This window comes from Syngnathus scovelli, chromosome 7 (genome assembly GCF_024217435.2).
Source record: "Syngnathus scovelli strain Florida chromosome 7, RoL_Ssco_1.2, whole genome shotgun sequence".
Lineage (NCBI taxonomy): Eukaryota > Metazoa > Chordata > Actinopteri > Syngnathiformes > Syngnathidae > Syngnathus > Syngnathus scovelli.
The window spans coordinates 2,214,742-2,237,629 of NC_090853.1; the positions used below are offsets into that span (position 1 = coordinate 2,214,742).

The 22,888-nt window shown below is 42.6% G+C and overlaps 1 protein-coding gene across 1 annotated transcript; it reads left to right on the forward strand.

Moving 5' to 3' along the window:
- The first annotated feature begins 1,909 nt into the window (after nucleotides 1-1,909).
- LOC125972003 (neprilysin) lies at nucleotides 1,910-21,561 on the forward strand. The gene is made up of 23 exons (XM_049725235.2): nucleotides 1,910-2,166; nucleotides 7,624-7,800; nucleotides 7,957-7,992; nucleotides 8,629-8,790; nucleotides 13,725-13,805; nucleotides 13,948-14,043; nucleotides 14,110-14,228; nucleotides 14,295-14,363; nucleotides 14,640-14,774; nucleotides 15,214-15,315; nucleotides 15,389-15,525; nucleotides 15,649-15,742; nucleotides 15,824-15,952; nucleotides 16,760-16,858; nucleotides 16,938-17,015; nucleotides 17,131-17,234; nucleotides 17,594-17,652; nucleotides 18,057-18,176; nucleotides 18,708-18,841; nucleotides 19,101-19,166; nucleotides 19,322-19,417; nucleotides 19,561-19,637; nucleotides 19,772-21,561. The coding sequence occupies exons 1-23, from the start codon at nucleotides 2,124-2,126 to the stop codon at nucleotides 19,869-19,871; spliced, it is 2,313 nt and encodes a 770-aa protein (XP_049581192.1). The 5' UTR covers nucleotides 1,910-2,123; the 3' UTR covers nucleotides 19,872-21,561.
- The last annotated feature ends 1,327 nt before the right edge of the window (nucleotides 21,562-22,888 follow it).

Here is a 22,888-nt window from a genome sequence, read left to right on the forward strand (position 1 = left end):
CATTCCTGTTTTTATGTTAGCGAGTGAATGATTGCTAGCTGCTAGCCAACACTAGCATGCAAACACAAAATCTAAAAATCAATACCAAAAAAAAAAAAGATTAATGAACTATCATAAATTTCATGCTACAAAAAAAAAAAAAAGAAATATTTATTTTTTCATTTTTTTTGGCCACCCAGGGCAAAACACAATTACAAGGCGATAAACCGAGAGAGAACAGGCCTCCAATGGCCAACTGTGACAGAGGGCGAGGGATTTAATTTATGACCAGCCGCTGCGAAATGATGAAGAGTTTGATTACAGCCTTTGCGCAGCTGGCCCCTTTGGATGTATTTCACGTGTTGACGATACTTTGAAAGCTGTCACTTGTGCTTCGCCGACTTTATCATAGCACGTGGATGGGAAATCATGCTCGCGCGTGTTTTCGTGACGGAAAACAAATATAGACAACGGTGACGAGGTGACACGAGAAGAAGCTTGCGTAAGTTTGAGTCATTTTTTTTGTTGACAATGCTGTCGGGAATATTAACCAATTTTACCTCAATTACAACATATCAATGTGTCTCAAAAAGTGACCTAACTTATTAACGTTCTTTTTTTTTTGGAAGGGAGGTCGGGAACAATTGCTCTGTTGTCCCCTAGTTGACCTTGATTAAAAGAACTGGAAGCCAAAGACCACTTGGGACTAAACTCGTAAACAGAGCAAATGGAATGCAGTTGACATCTTGATATACTTAAAAAATCGTATAGTTAGCAGCGTAAAGTGAATTTAGTCCTCATAAAACATGAAAATACTGCACAGGCAAAGTTTGAAGTAACATTAGACTGTACGTAAAAAGAAGTTTATTAAAACTGAAATATAATAAATCCACAGGTTGTCTCAAAAAGAACCATACACCGTTTAGCAATAACCTTAGCGGGCTAACGCTAACCCCCACTATTGAATTCCTCAATTCTGAATGTAATTTCTACAACTGATTCATTGCATTGATCCTATTTTGCTGAGAGGCCAAATGTTTTCCAATGTCGCAAGATGGTCCATTACACACTTTTATTATTTACACCAGATAGCCTCATGCGAGCGGGATCACACAAACAAAAGGACAAAAGAGAAAGCTAAAGCGGCGTTTATCCATTAGCGCATTCGAGTAAACATTGAGGCATGTCAAATGCTTGATTTACTGAAAAAATAACAGTGGGAAAATCCAAGATAATCTTGTGACAAAGGTTTTATTGACTGGCCCGCCACAGAATTATCCGAATTACAAGATCGTTTCTCCGTTATTCTGTAGACAGCCTCTTGGAAAACAACAACCCTCAGTTTGGTTATGCTCTTTAAAAAACATGTTAAATCATAATTCAAAACTCTAGAACGATGAAATATGAGCAAGAAAATGCTATTGTATAAGGCCAAACGTTTTTTGCCATGCCCTGTTGCTAGGCAGAATTTCACGAGCTTACTCATAGCCTCTCATGAACGTACATTTTGAAGTACGAGAACGCAATCGTGGCTTGTTAGGTAGAAGACACTTGTTGGTTATTTAAAACAAGCAGAGAACAATATGGCCACCTAAGTGATAACGCTGCTCATCATCATTGGCATTCAAGTAACCCTGGCAACCACAGGGGAAGTTTTGCATAAACAATTTTATTCACACCCATGGACAATTTCAAACAGGGGTCACTCACCTTTATTTTAGAGCTACTTGAATGCTGATTAATGCAAAGGACTATACAATTAAGATGGATTTTCTTTAAGTCCACTTAGTTAATACGTTTGCTCCGCCGTGCTTGTCAGCCTTTGCGCACTTCACCGGCTCCGTGGGGGGGGCTTCAAAGTGGAGCACCCACCTCACACCTGACTAGACTTGCACCGCATGCGCAATAGCGCAATGGATCACTTCGGAGATGCTGCCTTTTTTTTTCTTGCCTGGTTGCATGTCATGCTGGTGCAGGTAGTGGAGAGTCTGTCCGTGCGTGTGCATGTGCGCGGGTGTGTGTGCGCGCAGTAAGGAAGGAGAGAGAGGCGGGATTTTGCGCCTTTCCAGACTGCGACGAGCGGACCTGCACTTTGCGCCTCCTCCTCCCGAGTGGATTTGATGGATGTTTAACGAACGGATGGGATGCCAGTTTATAGCATCGTCGCAAAATTCCCTGACACGTCCGGTAAGTTGCGCCGATTTGGGTTTCTGTCTATTACGTGTGCATTTGGGGGAGGGGGGGGGGGGGGGGGGGTATCGGCGTGCACGTTTTGTGACACCAGTTTGCACCAGTTGATTCATGTAAAAAAAAAAAAAATGCCCCACAGGAGTTCGCGACGTGCAACAGGAGTGTCACCATGTGTGCTTGAGCGGAGTCCACTTTTGCGCGTGCTATGATTTGATGGCACGAGCGAGTCTCCCCGCGCGCAAACTTTTCATCTTTGTTATTTCAAGCGAGGTGGAAATGTCAGATTTAGTATGCTGCTCTATTTTTCAACTGAGAGATTGTGGCACAGGTTGCGGGGGCATATTGAAAGTTTTATAGGACCACAGAGCCACTGTTGTAGTGGGACTCGGTTGGAAGAATTGGAGGGTGGGTAAAGTGTGGCGCGTGGGCGACACGGTGCCCTCAAATTGGTTAATTAAAACGTGACTCGATAAGTAGTTCGTCGAGTATTTGCGAATAACGTGAATGATGCAGTTTATTTTATTGTTTTAAATAAGTAGATTGTGAATTTTAATCAAAGATTTCTAAGTACGTACAGTGATTGAAATTCGGGCAGCATGGTGGAAATGAAAATGTAAAATATAGTTCGATGTTTCAAATGAGATTCTGTCAGGTGCGAGGGCATAATAAAAGTTTAATAGAGCGGCCGAGCTGTTATTCTCACCGAAATTACAAGGCAAAAGGGGCAGTGGGAATTCTCAAAGTGGCGTGCATACTCTTTGGGGTTTGATGGGGGTGCCCAAGATTAAAAGTGCAATGGCAACATTTATGTAGTTTTTGTCCCCCGAAGGTCTTTTTGTCGTAAAATTAACATTCCACTGCACTCAAGGGGTGAACGAGATTAAAAGTGTTTGTGGGTGTGAAAATATATTAAAAGTTTTATAGGGCCACTGAGCTGCTATTCAGTTTGAAATTAGTGGAATGAGCCAGTAGGTATCCCTCAACACATGGATTAGCAGCATGCTGACTTTTGGGATGCGTCAGCCCCCTAGTGGTGGTTTCAAACATTTCTTTTAAAGTTTCAAATTTAATTAAAAAAAAATCACATTATTGTTTAATCAATATAAATTGACATCCGACACTTTTTTTTAATAGAAAATACAATTTTAATTGTTCTCAATGTTTTTGAACATTTTTTGGCTCACAGGTTTGCGTCAATGACACATTAAAATGCTATTCTGGTGGAAAAATAAATCTTTAATTTCAATAGTAATTAGTGTGGCAGTGTTGCGATTAAATGTGTTCGAAAACAAATATGTTTTCTCGAGAGTTTGACATTTTAGAACAAAATTCGTATTACTGGTTATTGGAGTGCACGGGTTCAAAGTGTCAGGGACTGTGAAGATTTATTAAAGGTTTCGTAGGGTTGCAGTCTGCTGAGCTGCGAATTAAAATGGTGCATTCGGCATCCCTCTGAGCGCGGATTCCCAAATTGTGATATGCACGCTGTTGGGGGTGGGTGCATGATACGATTTAGTCTGCTATGTTAACGCCACATTTACATATTTTTCATCTATATGATTTCAACTTTTGTGGAAATGTCAAATTGACTAGGAAGTTTTATTTCTAAGACTTTTTCAATGTTTAATGAGCCTTGCACGGATTGGTCAGCGAAACTATTTGGTTTAGTCGGAGGAGTGAATGTGTCCAAAATCTCTTCCAGGGACTCAAACCTGCGGTCATCCTTTTTGGTCACAAACCGCATTCTTGGCCACCTATCCAGAACCTCGCCTGTTTGTGGCGTCCCTCCAGTAACCCGACTCTTTCTTGGGGTTTACCGTATAAAATCGACACCGCTAATAGGACAAACATCGAGTGCCCAAACTTCCCCAGATGTTCTCATTAGCGTTCGTCGGTGGATACGATCCATTTTAGCTACTGGCCACATGTCCCCCACACAGAATGTGTTATTTTAAGTTAAACTAGGCCACATTCCAGTGCTTATTAGAACACCTCAATTAACCGTATGACATGTTCATGGCTCACATGCTTGTAAAACTCTCCGACTGTGTTGTGTGTGTGCGTTTGTTGGGGTGTTTTTTTTTTTTTTTTTCAGGTGTCCCGGTGAATGATGGCTTTAATTTTGAAGGGGTTGCCAAGGTCCCAAGAGACACGGGGAGTGATTATGTTTTGGATATTTTAGGAAAGACGGCTGTAGGAAAGGGAGACGGGGGAGCGTGGAAACTTTGAGGTCTTCTCAAATAAAAGCATCAACGCGATAAAACATGTTGCCGTAAAGCTTGCTGTTCTCTTCTCTGTGGACTCACTTGTTATGCTTTCCTCTTCATTGATTGGTTGCTTTCACCCTTCGTGCATCGTTAACATGATTAACTCGACTTGATCGTGGCTCAGTCCGAGACCGGCTTGACCGTTTTTACACTCGTTTTCTCCCCCACTGTTGGACAGCCTGTTAAATTACGTTTGTTACCCTGTTATGGTTTAAAAGGGACTAGGTTGAACTTTAAATTACATGTGAGTACTATTAGTAGCAAAGGTTTGCTTCCAGGCTATGCACAGCAGTCAGGTAGGAAATTCACTTGTGTACGCCACACACTTCCAGAGAAGTAATCTTTCTCTTTCTTTTCCTTGTCACCTTAAAAGCACCACACATCACATTTCGGGCTCACGGGCCTGCGGAGAGAAGCAGGTTGATGGGGCTTGGGAAATTCAGCAGCCACCTCCGCAGGGTTCCTCCAAAAAGTCTTTTGATCAGTCTCTTGAATGACTCATGACATGGCCGTCCATCCATCCATCCATCCATCCATCCATCCATCCATCCATCCATCCATCCATCCATCCATCCATCCATCCATCCATCCATCCATCCATCCATCCATCCAACCAACCATTAGCATTTACACAACTTCACTCAATTAAATAGAAAACATGGTTTCCATCCATCCATCCATCCATCCATCCATCCATCCATCCATCCATCCATCCATCCATCCATCCATCCATCCATCCATCCATCCATCCATCCATCCATCCATCCATCCATCCATCCATCCATCCATCCATCCATCCACTTCGTCACAAAACACGCTGGCTAACTTCTATTTATACTTTTATTGTGACTGCTAAAAGGCTAAATGCTAACGTATCCATCCACTTCGTCACAAAACACGCTGGCTAACTTCTATTTATACTTTTATTGTGAATGCTAAAATGCTAAATGCTAACGTATCCATCCACTTCGTCACAAAATACGCTGGCTAACTTCTATTTATACTTTTATTGTGAATGCTAAAATGCTAAATGCTAACGTATGTTCAGGTTTGACCATTCGCTTGGAACAAATTCATTCCATCATTTAGCATGGAAGGCTTGATTAGATGGTGTTCCACTTTGGAGGTTCCAATGTATATACACATTTGCCAGCACGGTGACGGCGAATGAACGACAGGCTCTGATTGGCCCACGAGAGCCATACCGTACATGCCTCAGCTCAGTGTGAGGTAGTCGCCTTTAAACATGATTTAGCGTCTGTCAGTGTCCCACTTGGTTTGCACACCTCCTCCATTCTTGTCTTTCTTTCCGCACATTCCCTCGCCTGGTCTTGTGTTTGTATAAACTTCATTGCATCTGCATTTCATTTCTTGGCACGCAATGAATCAGGATGGAGAAGTGGAATAATGCACGCCGAGGCTGACACACACACACAGTTTGATTGCAGCGGCGGGACGCCTGGCTGTCACCGGTACGCGTTTTGCCTCCAGACGAGTAAAATAAAGTCAAAAGCATCTGACCTCCGCATCTTCCGCCTCCTCGGCGAGGCAGATTGCACAGGATGTTTGAATTCATTTCCTTGTTTGTCTCTCTTTTATTCAAAACGAGTGCTGGCGAAAAAAGAAAGACGGGCTTTGACTGAAAAGCTTCCACTCGGGTGCGTGAGGAGTGAAGAGATGCATGCTCAAGTGGCAAATAAACTTCGATGGTTTGATGGCAGGAGTGGGCGACGGAAGATCTGAGTGACGATCAAGTGATTCGAAAAAAACAATTGGTCCATCCATCTGTTTTTTTGAACAGTGCTTGACCTCATTAGGGTCGTAGATGACCCCCGAATCCCATCCCAGGTGACTTTTATTGGAAACCTGAACCGAGATTCAGCGCGAGGCAGACGTGCTAACCGCTAAATCGATCTGTAGCGTCGTCGAACGAAATACGATTCGAGTGTTTGTGTGTGTCTTTGTGTTCGTTCAAAGAAAAGCCAAGAGGCTTTGTCCTCTGGTTGTGTGGCACTCTCATCTCAGCCGACACATGGAAAGACCCACCGTGTTTACGGGATCCTCACGACACCGGCTTATAAAAATATGTGTGAGAGAGAAAGAGAAAAACACCGTGGCTTTGAGGCCCGTGTGTGTGTGTGTGTGTGTAAGCAGCGATTGCGCGAGTGCGTGCTGGGGGGATTACAGATTAATTGCCTTCAGAGATACTTTCTTGCTTGTTACATGAACTTTGCAAAGTTCTCACTTTGGCCCCAGAGAGGAAAACAAAGCTGTTTAGTGAGCAGCAGGAGGAAAGCGTCTGCAGTATCTATCTGTTGTTTTCCCACCGCTTTCTTTCTTCTTTATGCCATCAGTGGCCATGAAGTTGAACTGTGACAAATTTTCAAGATTTTTTTTTTTATTATTCTCAAGGCTTGTGAAGAAAGAGACACACTGACAAGTAGGGCATACCCAAATGAAGCGTTTGTCAAAATTTATAGATGTAGCTAGCTTGCGATATAGGTTGCGAGCTAGCTAGCTAGGGCCAGAATGAATCTATTAATGCATAATCTAACAGAATGTTTTATTTAAATAGCACGTGCCGCAAAGTACAGCAAGTAATTTGGATTCTGTTTACTACACTGATTGAAAAATATGTTTTTTAAGCAATACAATACAGTATATTGATGACATAAGCAGAAGCTAGCTACTAGCTATTTTGGAACCAAACTAGCTTGTCAATTAAAATGAGATATTGTCAAATTAGCAAATATTTAGGGTTCTGTTAAATGTGTTTATGACTACCTCAGAAATATGTTTTTTTAAGGAATACACTACAGTATATTGATGACATAAGAAGAAGCTAGCTACTAGCTTTTTTGGAACCAAACTAGCTTGTCAATTAAAATGAGATATTGTCAAATTAGCAATTATTTAGGATTCTGTTAAATGTGTTTATGACTACCTCAGAAATATGTTTTTTTAAGCAATACAATACAGTATATTGATGACATAAGCAGAAGCTAGCTACTAGCTTTTTTGGAACCAAACTAGCTTGTCAATTAAAATGAGATATTGTGAAATTAGCAATTATTTAGGATTCTGTTAAATACATTTATGACTACCTCAGTCACAGTTTTGGTCTGTTTATTTGGCAGTCTGTCTGTTTGTTCAAGTCAGTTCATGGTATGTGTAATGTGCTCTTCAGGTGATTCCATACAACTGGCAGCAGAAGGTGAAGTACTGACCATGACCGACAACAACACGCCCAAGTCTGCCAAAAAACCTCGCTGGACCTCCCTGGAGGTCGCTCTCATCGCAGTGGTTTCGTTGCTCTTCATCATCGTCGTGGCTCTCGTCATTCTCTTTGCCACTCAGCAGACTGGTGAGTTCCCGGAGTGAGCCAAAATCCATCATCTTCAAACACAAGGTGTCCTGCTGAGTGTGCACATTGACAGTGTGAAATCACACATAGTCAATTTCTCCCCTGACATCATCACAGTAAATATTCACCAAGATTTTTCTTCTGTGTTCGCTGTAGTCGAAATCTGCACGACAGCTGACTGCACTCGATCGGGTAAGCGGTTTGTCTTCTTTCTCGACGTCATACGTGATGAGATAAACGCGGTGCAGATGTTTTCTGAAGTCAACAACTTGGATCTTGACAGAAACATGACGTGAGCTGCTGCTGCGGATCACTGTCCGACTTGTGCAACGGTTGACCGATGCTCTCTAAAAACCAATGAAGATTTTCACCACGTGTGTGTGTTTTATGTGTGTATTTGTCTCCGACGGACAAAAAAAAGAGTCGTTTGTTTTCAAGGCGACTTGTGTATATGTTCGTAATTCACCGTACCGGCAGAGCGCGAAACATCGGAGAAGGCCGGTGGTCCATATCTTCTGGTCAAACCCGAAAGACAAATATCAGGCGGCGGGTTCGATGATGTTTGATTTTTATTTTTCGGGTATAAACAAAAGAAAAAAAAAAGAGGCAAAAGCTTGACTGGTTCTGAAAGAGAAAACAAATCAAGCGTATTTACCCTGTCAGATGGTGTTTAGCTAACGCTAGCTCTTCACATACAACCTGAGCACATTTTGGGACGTTTTGGTTCCATCTGCTTTAGAAAAGACGAATGGAGCGCCGTCGATTCATCCGAGTTATGAAATTCTTCACGTAAAAGACTGATTGAAAGATTTTCAATCAATCTTGCAGCGGCTCGGCTGATCGAGAACATGGACGCCGCCGTGGACCCTTGCGACAACTTCTACCAATACGCCTGCGGGGGATGGCTGAAAAAAAACATTATCCCCGAGACCAGCTCGAGATACAGCACCTTTGGCATCCTGCAAGATGAATTGGCGGTCGTTCTCAAAGGTCAGCGTCTGTTCACGCACACCCACACACACACACACATAAAGGCCACAAAACAAATCATGGCGTCCTTTCTCCTTAATGGCGATCAGTGAAAAACAGTGTTTTGCTTATCCATGATCCATTCATGGATTTTCTATCGTGCTTGTCCTCATTAGAGCTTAGCCGGAGCCAAATTTAATACAAAGTAGTGATTCTATTCTTAAATTAATGTTGTGTATACTTAATATGGATTGATTGCGCAACTGGACGTTATAGTGAAAATGATCTGTAATTATCTGACTTAAATGATCTGCTTTTATCCTGTATGGCTCAAGTGACACAATTTCTATTCTCAAGCGGCATAATAGGATGTGCGTCATGGCAGCGTAAATGGAAAAGAAAAAAAAAACATGGAATCGGATATATTTTCAGCCCCCCCCTTTCAAACGTGGAAAAAAAAATCGTATAGAAACTTGCTGGTGATTTTGAAACTTTAGCTTCCAAGTCTAAAATGGAATATCAATTAGGATGAGGAGTCGACTCATTTTGTCAATTAAAGTGTATGTTAATTCAGGAAGCGAAACTGGGTAGCCGTGAGAAATGCCGGGAGAGTTGATCTGATCCGCTGAGGGAGCTCCGCCGCGTGTCTTCAGCGTGGCTACGGATACAAACGAGCTTGTGTTACATTCTTTCTCACCTTATGACGCGCAATACTTGTAAGTGAGAGGGTCCTTCCGCAGGCATGGAGGTCACCGCTGTCAATTTGCAGTCGGTGTGGAGCCAACTGCCTGAAGGACGACCCCCGACCCCGCTCAACTGAAGCTTCCAGTCGGATTAATTTCTGCCTGTGTTGAAATTCGGATCAAAATGCACACAATCAACAGAAACACGTTTTTAGCATCCTCAAGTCGCTGAAATATTGTTAACTCCTTTTTATCAACAGGGTATCGAAATACAGTTAATAATTCCAACGTGGCCATTTTCTTTACACTTAATAACAGTTAGTTCGGCTTTCGATTAGATTGCAGTTTTTCTGCGAGAGGACAAGTAGCAATTAGCAGCTCGGGTATATGATGACGGGATGAATTCCAGAGGGGTCTAAAATTTCAAGACACACATAATTAAACGCGTTCCGACGCGGTTAACGTTTTAGCATTAGCATTCCGAAGCTGAAATTAGCGTCGTTACCGCGGCTGGCATCAATTTGAGTTGCAGACTTGCTTGGTTAAAACTTAAATAAAAACAACAACACCTTCAGGCTTCCGCTAAGCAAAAAAAAAAGAACAGCTAATGTTTATTAGCGATGAATCAAATTGTTAACTCAGTGGTAGGCGACGAACGGCTACGGAAGGCCTCGTAACTATCACTTGTGAAATCATTCCGTTTACGCTCTGCTTAAGGCGGAAGGAAAAGGCAAAGCGTGTCTCGTCGCACTTTATCTTTGCAATCTGGACAGCCCGAAGGGGGACACATTATCGAAAACACTAACGTGCGCGGTATTTTAGTGATTGGACATCTATACGTATAAACATCCGTACTAAAAATCTCTCTCCGGTAGTATTTGAGTGTTGTGTAGCGTTAATGTCTTCCACGGACGAAACTGAATGAATCGTTCAGCGCATCTTCTAAAGTCAAATTGGATTTTCCGGCGAAAATACGATATTGGAAGTTGCCCAAAAGCTGTTAAAGTGACAATACGTGGACTCGAATAATAAAACTTGCTGGACAGTAGCAAGTGTTTTTGAGTTACGGAACAAATTAAACTCGCATCTCAAATCAGGGCTGCGTAATGAAACCCCCGAAAAAAAATTAATTCCGCAGCTCAACATAATATTGATATGCAGACAATTTTAATGCTTCCGTCCTTTTTTCCTCACAGGGCGCTTTTAGCGATAAAAGTGCATATTGTAAAGCGTCATTAGTGAAGCGCTCAAATGAAATTCCGGCTTCTGCTTCCCGTGACTAATTTGCCGCGGGACGAGATGTAACGGCTCCAAAGGCCGGTCTGTTCACTTTAGTAAATACGTACAAATGGCCAGCATTAAGCGTTTTGTTTTCATAACAAACAAATATAATCTGTTGCTCTTTCCCCGCTTGGCTGGCTTGACATGCAAAATCACACAGGGAGGGGGGGAGGGTGGGCAAAATAAACATTGCTCAACGTCTCATTCGAGTAATCTTGCTTGAGCATTTACGCACGTGGCTTGTCTTCGCTTGGTGTATTTTTTCATATTTGCTGTCAGCCTGAAAAGAAATAAAACCAGGGGGAAGGGATATTAAAAAAAAGAAAAAAAAAGCTCTGTCGAAATCCCGTATTGTATTTCGAGCATACAAGGGGGCTCATCAGCCACATCACAAGCATCGTTCCGTCACGCCGTCGGCCTCGACAGACGTGATCTATACACACACATGTTGGGGTTTATTTTTGCGTGTGGAAGTTGGCAACCAAAGCTGTTTTCAAGTCCAATTCCAGCATGTCCGTCAACAAATAGAAGATTCCCTTATGAACGCTTCACAAATGCTCGAAAAATTCATTTGTTGAGAAGTTTATGGAGATTTATGAGCGTGACCCCACCTTGCTCCTTTGCTAGCAATCAATGGGCGGGGCTCGTTATAAAACACTAGTTGTTTATCAATGATTTATGAATGAATTAGAATGTCGTGGTTAATAATTCCGTCACATAAGCTTTCTTGTAAAATAGATAATCATGGTATACATTGATGACCCTTATTATGATGATACGTCTTTATTAGCTATTATTTATGACAGAATAAAGGAATATTATTCATTATCAATAATATTTTATCGAGAATCAATAAACACAATTAAGCAAATTTAATTGTAGTATTGATAGTCATAATGTATTCCAAAGTATTTACTGCTTGGAAGAACACAAAGTGGTAAATGTAACGGTGTGATGAAGGGGCGGAGTCTAATTTATCAGCTGGAAAATGGAATCATTTTCATCTCGTTAGAGTAACGATACTGTGGAAAATTCACTTTTTTTTATTGCTTGCATGGGGACTCAGCTCTGGAATAAATAGCAGAAAAAGTAACCCCATGAAAATATCTATAATTGAATATAATACGTCCAAAAAGTAAATGTGTCTTCCCAAAACATCATTTTAAACCAATCTTAAAATCATAAGAAAAGTATATAATGATTATATTATGGGAAAAATATTACTCTCCATATCGTCCACTTCACTGTAAAAAAAAAAAAAAACGTGATAAGGAACCTCGGAACTCTTCTAAAAATATGTGATATTTCTCTTTTAGTGAGGGCTGTCAAAGCGTACGTCATCGTTTATGTTTCGATGTCAAACTCAAGCGCCCTCGGCGATATCCGGCGTGCCACGTCGTTGTATGAGCCTGGAAATAATTCCATGTTGATGCCGGCAAATATTGCTTTAGTGGCATATTTTTTACAGGCTCATATATAACCTTCGCTCGCGGCCTTTCACTCGACACTCTACTGGCTACAATACAGAACATTTTATAACCAGGCGAACGCTCCAAAATCAATGTTTTCCTCTTTGCTGTGAATACAAAACAACGACAAGCCAGTTGGAATAAATCCACATTTCTCGGTCTCGGATGTGCCGTCACTTTGACGCTGAGCGGCCATTTTACGTTTGACAAGACACGTAACAGCGACATAAGTTTACCGATGATGATCGCTGAGGGTTCGACGGTAATTGCCCGCGACATCAACTATTTATGCTGTGAAGGAGCTGATGCACTTTAATGAGCTGTCGTGCTGACAAATATTTTAAGGAAATGGAAGACGTATTGTGCATGTTTGAATTTAAAACAGTTCCTAGTTAGGATTGTGACTTTCTTGCTTTTGACAAAATACCCCGAGGTTCAAGAATTATATACAGGGATATAAATATTATTTTTTCCCTCCCATTGAAATGAATACAAATACCGCAGCTCTTCTCAGCTCATCAATACAGCACTAAGCTAATTAGCGTTAGCATGACTGTCCAATACACGGAACTCAATGCTGCTTACCTTTTGTTATTGATATGATGCAAGTGTGTTTATCGAAAACGGCTCTGGATTTCCCTCCAGCCAAGCTAATCATATAACGAACCGTGAAATTTGGTTTAATATGCATTACTAGCAAAGGTCGGCGGGAACTCAGGGGGGTGTGATTTAAGATCATCAAGGTTAATCCGACTCGTGAGCTATTTAAACGCTTTGCTTCAAGCAGACAGGATGCCTTAAACAAACGTAAAATCCATTCTCCGATAAAAGCGCGCCCTTAAATGTAAGACGTACGCGTGGCGGGTTTGAGTTATAGCCTGGTTGTAGTTAAACACTCGCGCCGAAGCAGTCGCTAATCCGATCGCGCACGCCACGTGTGCCCTTTAGCTGCTAGCGCCCCGCCAAAGGCTCTCTCTTCATTAACATTTAACCGGCACATAAATAGTGCAAATGGAATGAGTCCACCGGAGGCTTGCAAACGTCAAGCAAAAAAAAAAAAAAGCAAATAATTAACCTTTTGATTGGATATTGAATTCAATTTAGAGTGTTTTCACTGGCAGCTAAGGCAAATGAGGGCAGAGTGGATAAATGAAACACTTTTAGAGACCATGTTTGGATGTAGCTTCGACCCATTTTCTCGAGTGGTTTCCCGCAAACCGGAGATGTCGACGGTTCCGCATTGAAGCGGCCTCAATGTGACACAAATTATTTTCTGTTCTATCCCGGCATATGGTTGTGTCATTGATGGGATGTTGGTTTTTGTGTAAGAGCCTTCTGCTCGCTTCAAGATTTTTTTTTTTTTTTTTCGTAAAACATGAGATATTACTGAGGACGACTCAAATCAAATCTGTAGGTTCATTGAGTATAAATAAAGACATTTTAAAACAATGGTAGTTTTCTTTTGTTTGCTTTAAGAGCGCTTGCCAAATAAAAATTATATGGTTTTTTTTATGTTTTGTAGGTGTTCTTGAAAAAAATGTGGAGGGTGAAGCGGAAGCTCTCAGCAAGGCAAAGACCCTCTACAAGTCCTGCACCAATGACAGTGAGTGAAATAAATAAAATTAAATTAAAATAGAAATAAAATTTAAATAAATAAATAAATAAATAAATACATAAATAAATAAATAAATAAATAAATTGTCCATGGAAAATGACCCCTGGATGATGAAATGTTTTTTCCAAAGCTCTAACGGAGCAAAAAGGAGGTAGTCCTTTGTTCATGACCCTGCCTGATGTCTTTGAGTGGCCCATGGCTGTGGACAACTGGCACGCCGACTACGGTGAAGTACTCCTCTTAGTTTTGTTTTTGTACCATCCACACATTCTCATTGAGTCTCTTCCGGCAGGTAAAAAATGGCGGGTGGAGGATGTCATAGCTAAATTGAATGTGAAATATCAAAATGTTCTCCTGGTGTCCATGTACGTCGACGTTGATGAACGGGACTCCAAATCACACATCATTCATGTACGTGTGAAATAACTCAAGCAAATATTCAAATATCATCCACTAAAAATGTTTTCTCTTTGGCAGTTTGAGCAGCAGCACAGTCTGGGCGTCTGGTCCAAAGGTGACCATGCTTGTAATGGATCCAACGAAGAAGTGGGTGGAATGTTTTTGTTTGGTTTTATCGTGTTGTCCACCGATACGTAACAAAATCAGCTCTGAAGCGTATAACTAACTGCCAGCAGTATTCGGGCTCATCTCAATTCAGAGAAGCAATCGATCGGATTCACAGCTTGCGGCCGGCCGTGTGTTTGTTCTGTGTGAAATTCACGCAGCGCGGCGATCGCCGACTGGTCCGTGACGGTTGAACTTCAATAATTGACAGCCCTCGCTCACTCTCGCTTGTCTCGTTTGATCGTGATCGCTCGACAGGCGTGCCGGCTGTACGAGCTCTTTGCGATTGACCTGGTGAAGCTGATCCGGACGGACCGAGGTCTGTCCGTCAACGAGACGCTGATCAGAGAGGAAGTGGCGCGGGTAATGGAGCTGGAGCGGGGCATTGCCGAGGTAAGCATATTCTTGGCACTAAGATGTAGAACGTCATCTTAGACTGGAGCAGGAGCGTGGTAAAATTTACAATCAACAGCACGTTTCTCAAAGTAGCTTTGGTTCTTTCCCATCGGGTTAGCAGGTACATTGGAATTTTATCGGTGAGGGCTGGAACGGATTAATCACATTTCCATTCATTCCAATGGGGGAAAGTGTTTTGAGTGGCAAGAAGGCTCAAATTAATCACAACTTTCACCTGGCTACCAACACACGGCCGACATCCACAAAGCCATCTCGACCGCTGTGCAGACTCTGACATTTACAGAACTCAAAGGCGCCAGAGATGTTTGTTGTTCCTGGAACGGCACTCCGGCTAAGCTCACGGTTCAGAGAGACCGGGGGGTGGATAAATGGAGAAATGAGTTGACTTTTAACCTCTTTTCTTTTCTTCTCCAAGGCTAACGATTCCCCGAGTGTCTCTAACGATCGAGAGTTGCGTTATAACCGGATGGAACTTGGAGATCTCAACACCAATTTCACCCTCGAAGTGGATTCAAGGGTAAACCGTCGGGAACTCTGCTCTCCTAAACCTTCTCGTCCTCGTTGTAATATATTCTGTTTTTGTCCCGAAGCCATTCAACTGGAGTTATTTCACCGCCCAGATAATGAATACAGTCAACATCAGCGTCACAGACACAGAGGAGGTGATAAACTTGAGCCCCAACTATTTCAAAAAGCTCAACCCACTCCTGGCCAAATATTCAAAGAGGTACGCGACTCGTAATAAACACGGCTCATGCATATTTGCGGCTCTCCGCGTTTTCGCGAGGGTTAGCGATCGATCCGATCGATCCGTCACGTTTTCTGAAGGCCTTCCCTCGTCTCCTCGCAGGGACGTGCAGAACTACTTGATGTGGCGTTTCGCTTCAGGGATGGTGGATCACCTGAGCAAAGCGTACAGGGATACGGCCAAAGCCTTCAAAAAAGTACGGCCGGGGATGTTGATAGAAAAATTTGTCACGAACGATTTCGGGGAAATCAAACGGACGTGTTGTGTTTCTTCGTAGGCGATGCACGGCGCGACGGCGGAGGAACCGGTGTGGCGTCAGTGCGCTGTTTTTGTCAGCAGTGCTATGTACAATGCCGTCGGGCGCCTCTACGTACAGGAGGCCTTCTCGGATAACAGCAAAAAGATGGTCAGTCCATTTTTGGTTTCTTTCAGACCTTTTCACATTTGAGTAAATTCCCTTCAACATCTCTACGGGTATAAATTAATGTTCTAAGATAGGCTTGGGTTGTTTCAAACCAGATTCAGGGTTTCGAGCACGGGTTAGGTTGTCAGGCCAGAATTCTAACCCTGGTTTAAGATTTCAAATTGGAGTTTCAAGCATTCCAAATTGGGATTTAAAGACAGTTTTGGGGTTTCAAATTAGAGTTTGAGGCCAGTTTTAGGTTATCAACAGTCTTAAAATTTGTTTCAACTCTCGATAAAAATACAACCCATAAAAAAATAGCATATAGAGAAGAATTATAGGGAAAGCGTACAGTACAATAAAAAGTTCAAGAATTGTTGACGTAGTAAAGCAGCAGCACTCACGGTATTGTGAGTTTTACCTCACAGCGAGTCACTCGGGAAATAAATCTTTGTCGGCCATTGTGTTTTGAGGCTGCAATCTATTTACCAGCATATGGTCGTACAACTCGAGAAGACACACAAACACTGCGTTCCTCATGCGAGAGTGGGATGTGACATCGAGATTTACGACGGGTGTCATTTTTGAGAAATGTGCAAGAACGCACCCAACCCAAAAAGTGAGATGATTTACAACGCCGGGTTCTGATGGCTGTTTGATGCCCTGGATGACTATTTTAAGATCTATTTTAACCTGCTGACCCAATTATATAATAATGAGGGAAATAATCTTAATTCTTACTAAACGGTGTGTTGTAGCTTTGCGTTTCCATGTGACAAATCCATTGACTCGTTTGTCTTCCGGCCCAAGATGGAGGAGATGATTAAAGATATCCGAGATGTCTTTATCAGTAACCTCAAGGAACTGACCTGGATGGATGCAGTCACCAAAAAAGCAGCAGAGGAAAAGGTACAGGAAACAGCTCCTTTATCCATTTGGACGTTGGAATGAGTGAAGGATCATTTGGAAAATCGGTTCCTCTTCTCAGGTTCGCGCTATCCGGGAACAAATCGGCTACTCTGACAACATCATGGACGATAACTACCTCAACGACGAGTACAAAGACGTGAGTGTCCGCCAAATTTTTCAGACTGATGTAAGATGATACACGATGGCTTTATCGTGGCTGAAGATCTCTTTTTTTGAAATGGTTTCGTAACTGCCTTGTGTGTTGGCGTTAGCTCAACTACAGCGTAGACGAGTTCTTTGAAAACATCGTGCACACCACGGCCTACAACAAGAAGAAAATTCTGCAGAAACTCAGAGTGCAAGTCAACAAAGATGAGTAAGACTGAACAAATGATGTATGTTTGAAATGGAAAGTAAGCACAAAGAAAGAAAACCTTTGCCGCTACAAAAAACATGACGAGACCGAACCACAACGCAACATAGACTGATAGAAACCGCAAAACTGAATACAAACAAATTTACGAGACAACCAGGCACACCTGGATAAGACACAGGTGTGTCTGGACGGCGCTGATTGAGAACAGGTAAAGACCAAAATCGAACTCATGGCCAATCCATGAAAAGTAGACGTAGGAAAACATGATGTTAAAATGAAATAGAACAAAACCAACCAAAAATTGACCAAAAAAAATAAATACATTTTTTTATTCTAATAAATCTTGTGCTCATCTTCAGGTGGGTGTCAGGAGCAGCTGTCATTAACGCCTTCTACTCGTGGAGAAAAAACATCATAAGTATTCCACATACGCTTTCACAATGTGGATATCAAAAGTCTGCACACCCGCTTTGGATTTTTTTGCTGACATAAAAAATGTGACCATGAGAAATGAAAAATACGAGACCAAAATAAATCATCTCAAATCTTTTTCCACCAATCTGACATGTGTTCAACTCAAGTGGAAAAAAAAAAATCAGATAGTGGTTGCACAAGTGTGCACACCCTCTCACAAGTGGAATCCAAAATTAACACGATTTACCGTGTCTCCGATTAACCCCAAATAAATTGTAACTGGTCTAGTCGGCTTCTCCTGGTCTTAATCAGTGCAGACTTTTTCGATCCACTGAACCACAATTCATCTTGTCCGTGTTGTTACTCGAAGCAGGTCTGCAAATCTTTCCGTCTCATCTCTTCCGTTAGTATTCCCCGCCGGTATCCTGCAGCCGCCGTTCTTCAGTAAAGGCCAGGCCAAATCTCTCAACTACGGAGGAATCGGCATGGTCATCGGCCACGAGGTCATGCACGGTTTTGACAACATCGGTAGGTTGCTAACTTAGTCCCTGTTTCGTCATAGCAACCGGGCACCCGGCTATGTGACCTTGCGGGTCTCGAGGTCAGACGGCAGGAAGCTTGCGTGTATGTGTGACCTCGTGAACGATTGGGACGCAGCAAAGCTAATATTTAAACATGGTTAAAAGGAAAATCAATGGCAGGTAAACCGAGGGGCTCTTTGGTTTGCGCCTGAGTTGCCATGGCGATGAGGGATGTAAGGCTAACTACCACTGTAGGCCAACGTATATTTATTTTGGGAAAAAATGGAAGTGCAGAGATCTTCGAGGGTGTCACCCCAGAGACTTGTTTATCGTGTTCCTAATCGGAAAAAAGCTCATCTATCAGGACTCCCGTAAACCAAAACCCCCCTTTTAGTATTCCAATAAATAATAAAATATAAAAATGACAAGAGAGCATTCCGCATTTGGAAGCGCATTACTGAAATCTTTGGATTTCAGTCAACGCCTGACGTTTTTTTTTCATTTATTTATCAAAGTGATGTATTTGCTGTTTTTCAAGGCCGTAAATACGATAAAGACGGCGACCTGAAGGACTGGTGGACGGAGGACTCGGCTCAAAGGTTCTTGGAGCTGTCAGCGTGCATCGTGGAGCAGTACGCCAACTTCTCTTGGGACCTGGCCAACGGACTCAACGTACGGTATCCCGAAAAGTCGTACCTTCTCCCGTTTTTTTCCCACATCTGTCACTTCCGCTCATCTCCTCCCTGCCTCACGGACGCTTTCATATTTTTCCTCTGTTGACAGATTGCAAACTCCCCCGCGGTACTTATTTATTTCCCCCCAGGCACCGTTTCCTTTTCAAACCGCTTCTTCCATTCTGAAGAAAGAGATTTGTTTAGTGTGTGCTGGATTGCTGTTTACGCTGCCATCTCTTTGTTGTCCATCCTTCTAGCTAAAAGGTAACAACACCCTGGGGGAGAACATCGCTGATAACGGAGGAGTACGACAGGCCTATCAGGTAATGAGCCCGGAAACAACGTTTGGGACACAACTGTCTTCTCTTGCCAATATTAACTGGAGAAGTCTGACTGACAAGTAGAGCTTGTCAATTATTCTGTTGTTCGGCGCCCAAAATTAGATTTAGATTTCCATATCGTGTTTCTGTGTTTGCAGGCCTATCAGAACTACGTGAAGAAACACGGTGAGGAACCACGGCTGCCAGGGCTCGACCTTAATCACGATCAACTCTTCTTCCTCAACTTTGCTCAGGTAGTAGACAATTATTTGACAGATGAATGATTAGATCAATAATAAGACGTATTCTTTGAGAATGGTATTCATCGTGTGGAGTTGATTAGCTGGCGGTCTGAAGGATAACAACAAAATATCAAATCGATTCTAATCGGCGTTAGGTGTGGTGTGGAACGCGGCGACCGGAAGACGCTTTGAGTTCCATCCAAGTCGATCAGCACAGTCCGGGAAAATTCAGGTAGGGGCTTTAAGGTTATTGAAATCGACCAAAACTAGCTAACTAGCTAAAATTGCTAAGGAAGTAAAACGATTTTTTTTTTTTTAATACAACAGAAACTACATGTTCTGTTTTTGATATGATTTGCTTGTCAGGGTGCTGGGGTCTCTCCAGAACTTCCCCGAGTTCGCCAAGGTGTACGGCTGCAACCAAAGCAGCTACATGGTATCGGACAAGGTGTGCCGCGTGTGGTGATCCGCGACGGGCCCGTGTGGACTTCCGCGTACCGTCGGTCCTCGGACTTCACGTAGGAAGTGGAATCTCCTCCATCTGGCCGGGGCGGGGCCGCCGTACCGTACGCGCACTTCCTCGGAGAACAGATCGTTGACTGTAACGCTCCCCGAACAGATGGAACACCGTCACCTCTGTTTCATCAAATGATCCTAACTGGATACAGCCAACAATCGGTCTTTGTTTTATTGTTTTTCTTTTTTTTTTTTCGTGTTCTGTACTGCACAGGGGTTAATGTACTCCAACCCACTGGCTTATAAATACACCAAACGCCCACAGAAGAGGGCTGAAACCACTGTGCTGTTATGTAGGACTGTCTTCAGCCTTCATCTCGTCTCTCCATACGTCCCGTTGAGCTAAATGATTACAGATCAGGCAATTATTTTTTTGCAACAAACATGTTAATTGTGATTTTTACTCTCACTGAATTGTTTACTGCAGCTCTGATGTTTATTCCGTCAAGTACGTTCACTTCGGTCTTTTTTTTTTAGATCCTCTTCGAGATGACAATCAACACGCTCGGTTCCATTTGTGGCTTTGTCACGGCTGCCTGTTTGTTCGTCACGCCAATCGCAATGCCTTACATGACCTGTGGTGCCGCTCTTAGGGACGGATCAGCGGATACGTTTAAAAGTTATGTATTAAACTAGAGGGAGGGTTAGAGCTGTGGTTTAGAGATAGGACATTTGTGGTCAGGGTTCGGGATTGTGGTTTGGCAGTTCGGCTCGGTGGTTGGAGTGAGTCACTTGATTTTTAGGAATTCGCTGCAAGGGGTTACGTTAGGGTTAGCGGTTAGGGTTATTACGTTTTTTGACATTCGGTGTAATTGTGTATGCAGAAGAGAGTAAGGAAATTTGAGCAATGGGTTGGCCAAGTCCGGTTTTAAGGAACCTCTGTCCTGGCTGTTTTCCAGGTCGGAGCACACCCGATTCAAATAATCACCTGATCAGCAAGCTGGGTAGAACTTAATAATGATCCGGATCGTTTGAATCAGGTGTGTGAAGAAGGGAAACTTGCCTACCCATATCTCTTTCATCATATGGAACACGGTACTAAATTTTAAGAGCATTTGCTATTTTTCAAGTTGAAAAAAGCTCCTCGTTTTTTTTGGGGGGGGTTGTTGTTGCCTCGGTCACAATATTAGGTACACTCCCGTATGAGCTGATGGTTAAAACAGCAGTATAATCTTTAAAAAAACTCGTGTCTGACTTTGTAGGGGTGGCAAATATTTAAAGGTAACGAAAAAAGTGGGGGAGCTTTATTTTGTACTTTGGGGGGGGCAAAAATTAGAATCCTGTATTTGTTGGATTTTCAGTCTCTGTAAGTTGGCATCGCTTGTAAGGTGCATGCCGTTATTTGTGGAAGGTTATACTCTTTAAGGACTTTTGTTATTCACATGTAACTGCAGGCTGCAATAAAAAAGTCCTTTGCCTTTTGTATAGAAATCATTCTCGGCATCTCGCTGTTTTCCTATTATCCGTTCGCAATCGTTTGTGTCAATCATTCGCTCGGGCTTTCTTTGGCTCGGCCGCGCCTTAGCCGTAGAAAGACAAATATACCTCACTTGCCTGTATTTTGATATTTTATCGTAAGATAATCATCTTGAAAAGCATTTTCTTCCCCTTTCAAAATAAAACATTTGGATGACTGCGGACGGGGGGGCTATTCCTACTGTGGGTGTGCAAACATGTGAACTTGGCCTCCTTTCAAAAGAAAATAACTCAAAAGGCATGAAAATGATAAATGTTCCACTGATGCATTTTAGAGTGATAGCCAGCAGATGTTTCCTTTTGGTCACTGCCTAAAGAAAAATTCATCCATCCATCTGGAATGTAGAGCTTCTTGCGACTGGATGTTGAAAATGACATGAGAGTCAAAAACGAGCTGCCTCGTCCATCAACGCAAAACCTGCTAATAAAACGATATCTGTGACATCATCGCTGGCTCCGCCCAGGGCCGTAGCTAGTTTTTTTGTGTTGCGGGGCAAACACACCCAAATTGTTACATTGACGGGACTCATCTCATCTGTTCATTAGTCGCCATCACGAATGGTGACCTCTTCTCCTGAGTGTGTAGAAGACAACCACTGTGAACGGTTCGCACTACCCACGCAATCCTGCTGTCATGACACACACAAACACACAACATGACAGCACCTCAGCATGTCCCTGTAAAAGAACCCACTTCTTACACATGCGGCCCATGTATGTGTTTGTGAGTCGTCCAGAAGGCAATCATGGCTTCGTTGTGTGCATTCAGCGCACATGTACGTACGCCGACCTACACACGGAAGCTAATAATACACGCAAGGTTGTAATTCTCCTGAGTGCTACATGTGAGATGAAACCACACTGACGTACTCTCGACACAAAGTGGAGTGCTCTCACTGTCAAAGGCTGCTGACAAACACAAGTTCTGCCTTTGTGTCTCTTTGCAGCCACACTATCTATCTATCTATCTATCTATCTATCTATCTATCTATCTATCTATCTATCTATCTATCTATCTATCTATCTATCTATCTATCTATCTATCTATCTATCTATCTATCTATCTATCTATCTATCTATCTATCTATCTATCTATCTATCTATCTATCTATCTATCTATCTATCTATCCATCCATCCATCCATCCATCCATCTATCTATCTATCTATCTATCTATCCATCTATCCATCTATCCATCCATCTATCCATCTATCCATCCATCCATCCATCCATCCATCCATCCATCCATCCATCCATCCATCCATCCATCCAACCATCCAACCATCCAACCATCCATCCATCCATCCATCCATCCCCTGGTGGGGGAATCTGAATAGACACTTGCAGTATCAACCTTCTGCCAATAGATGGGGCTAGCATCAGGAAGGCCATCCATCCATCCATCCATCCATCCATCCATCCATCCATCCATCCATCCATCCATCCATCCATCCATCCATCCATCCATCCATCCATCCATCCATCAAACCAT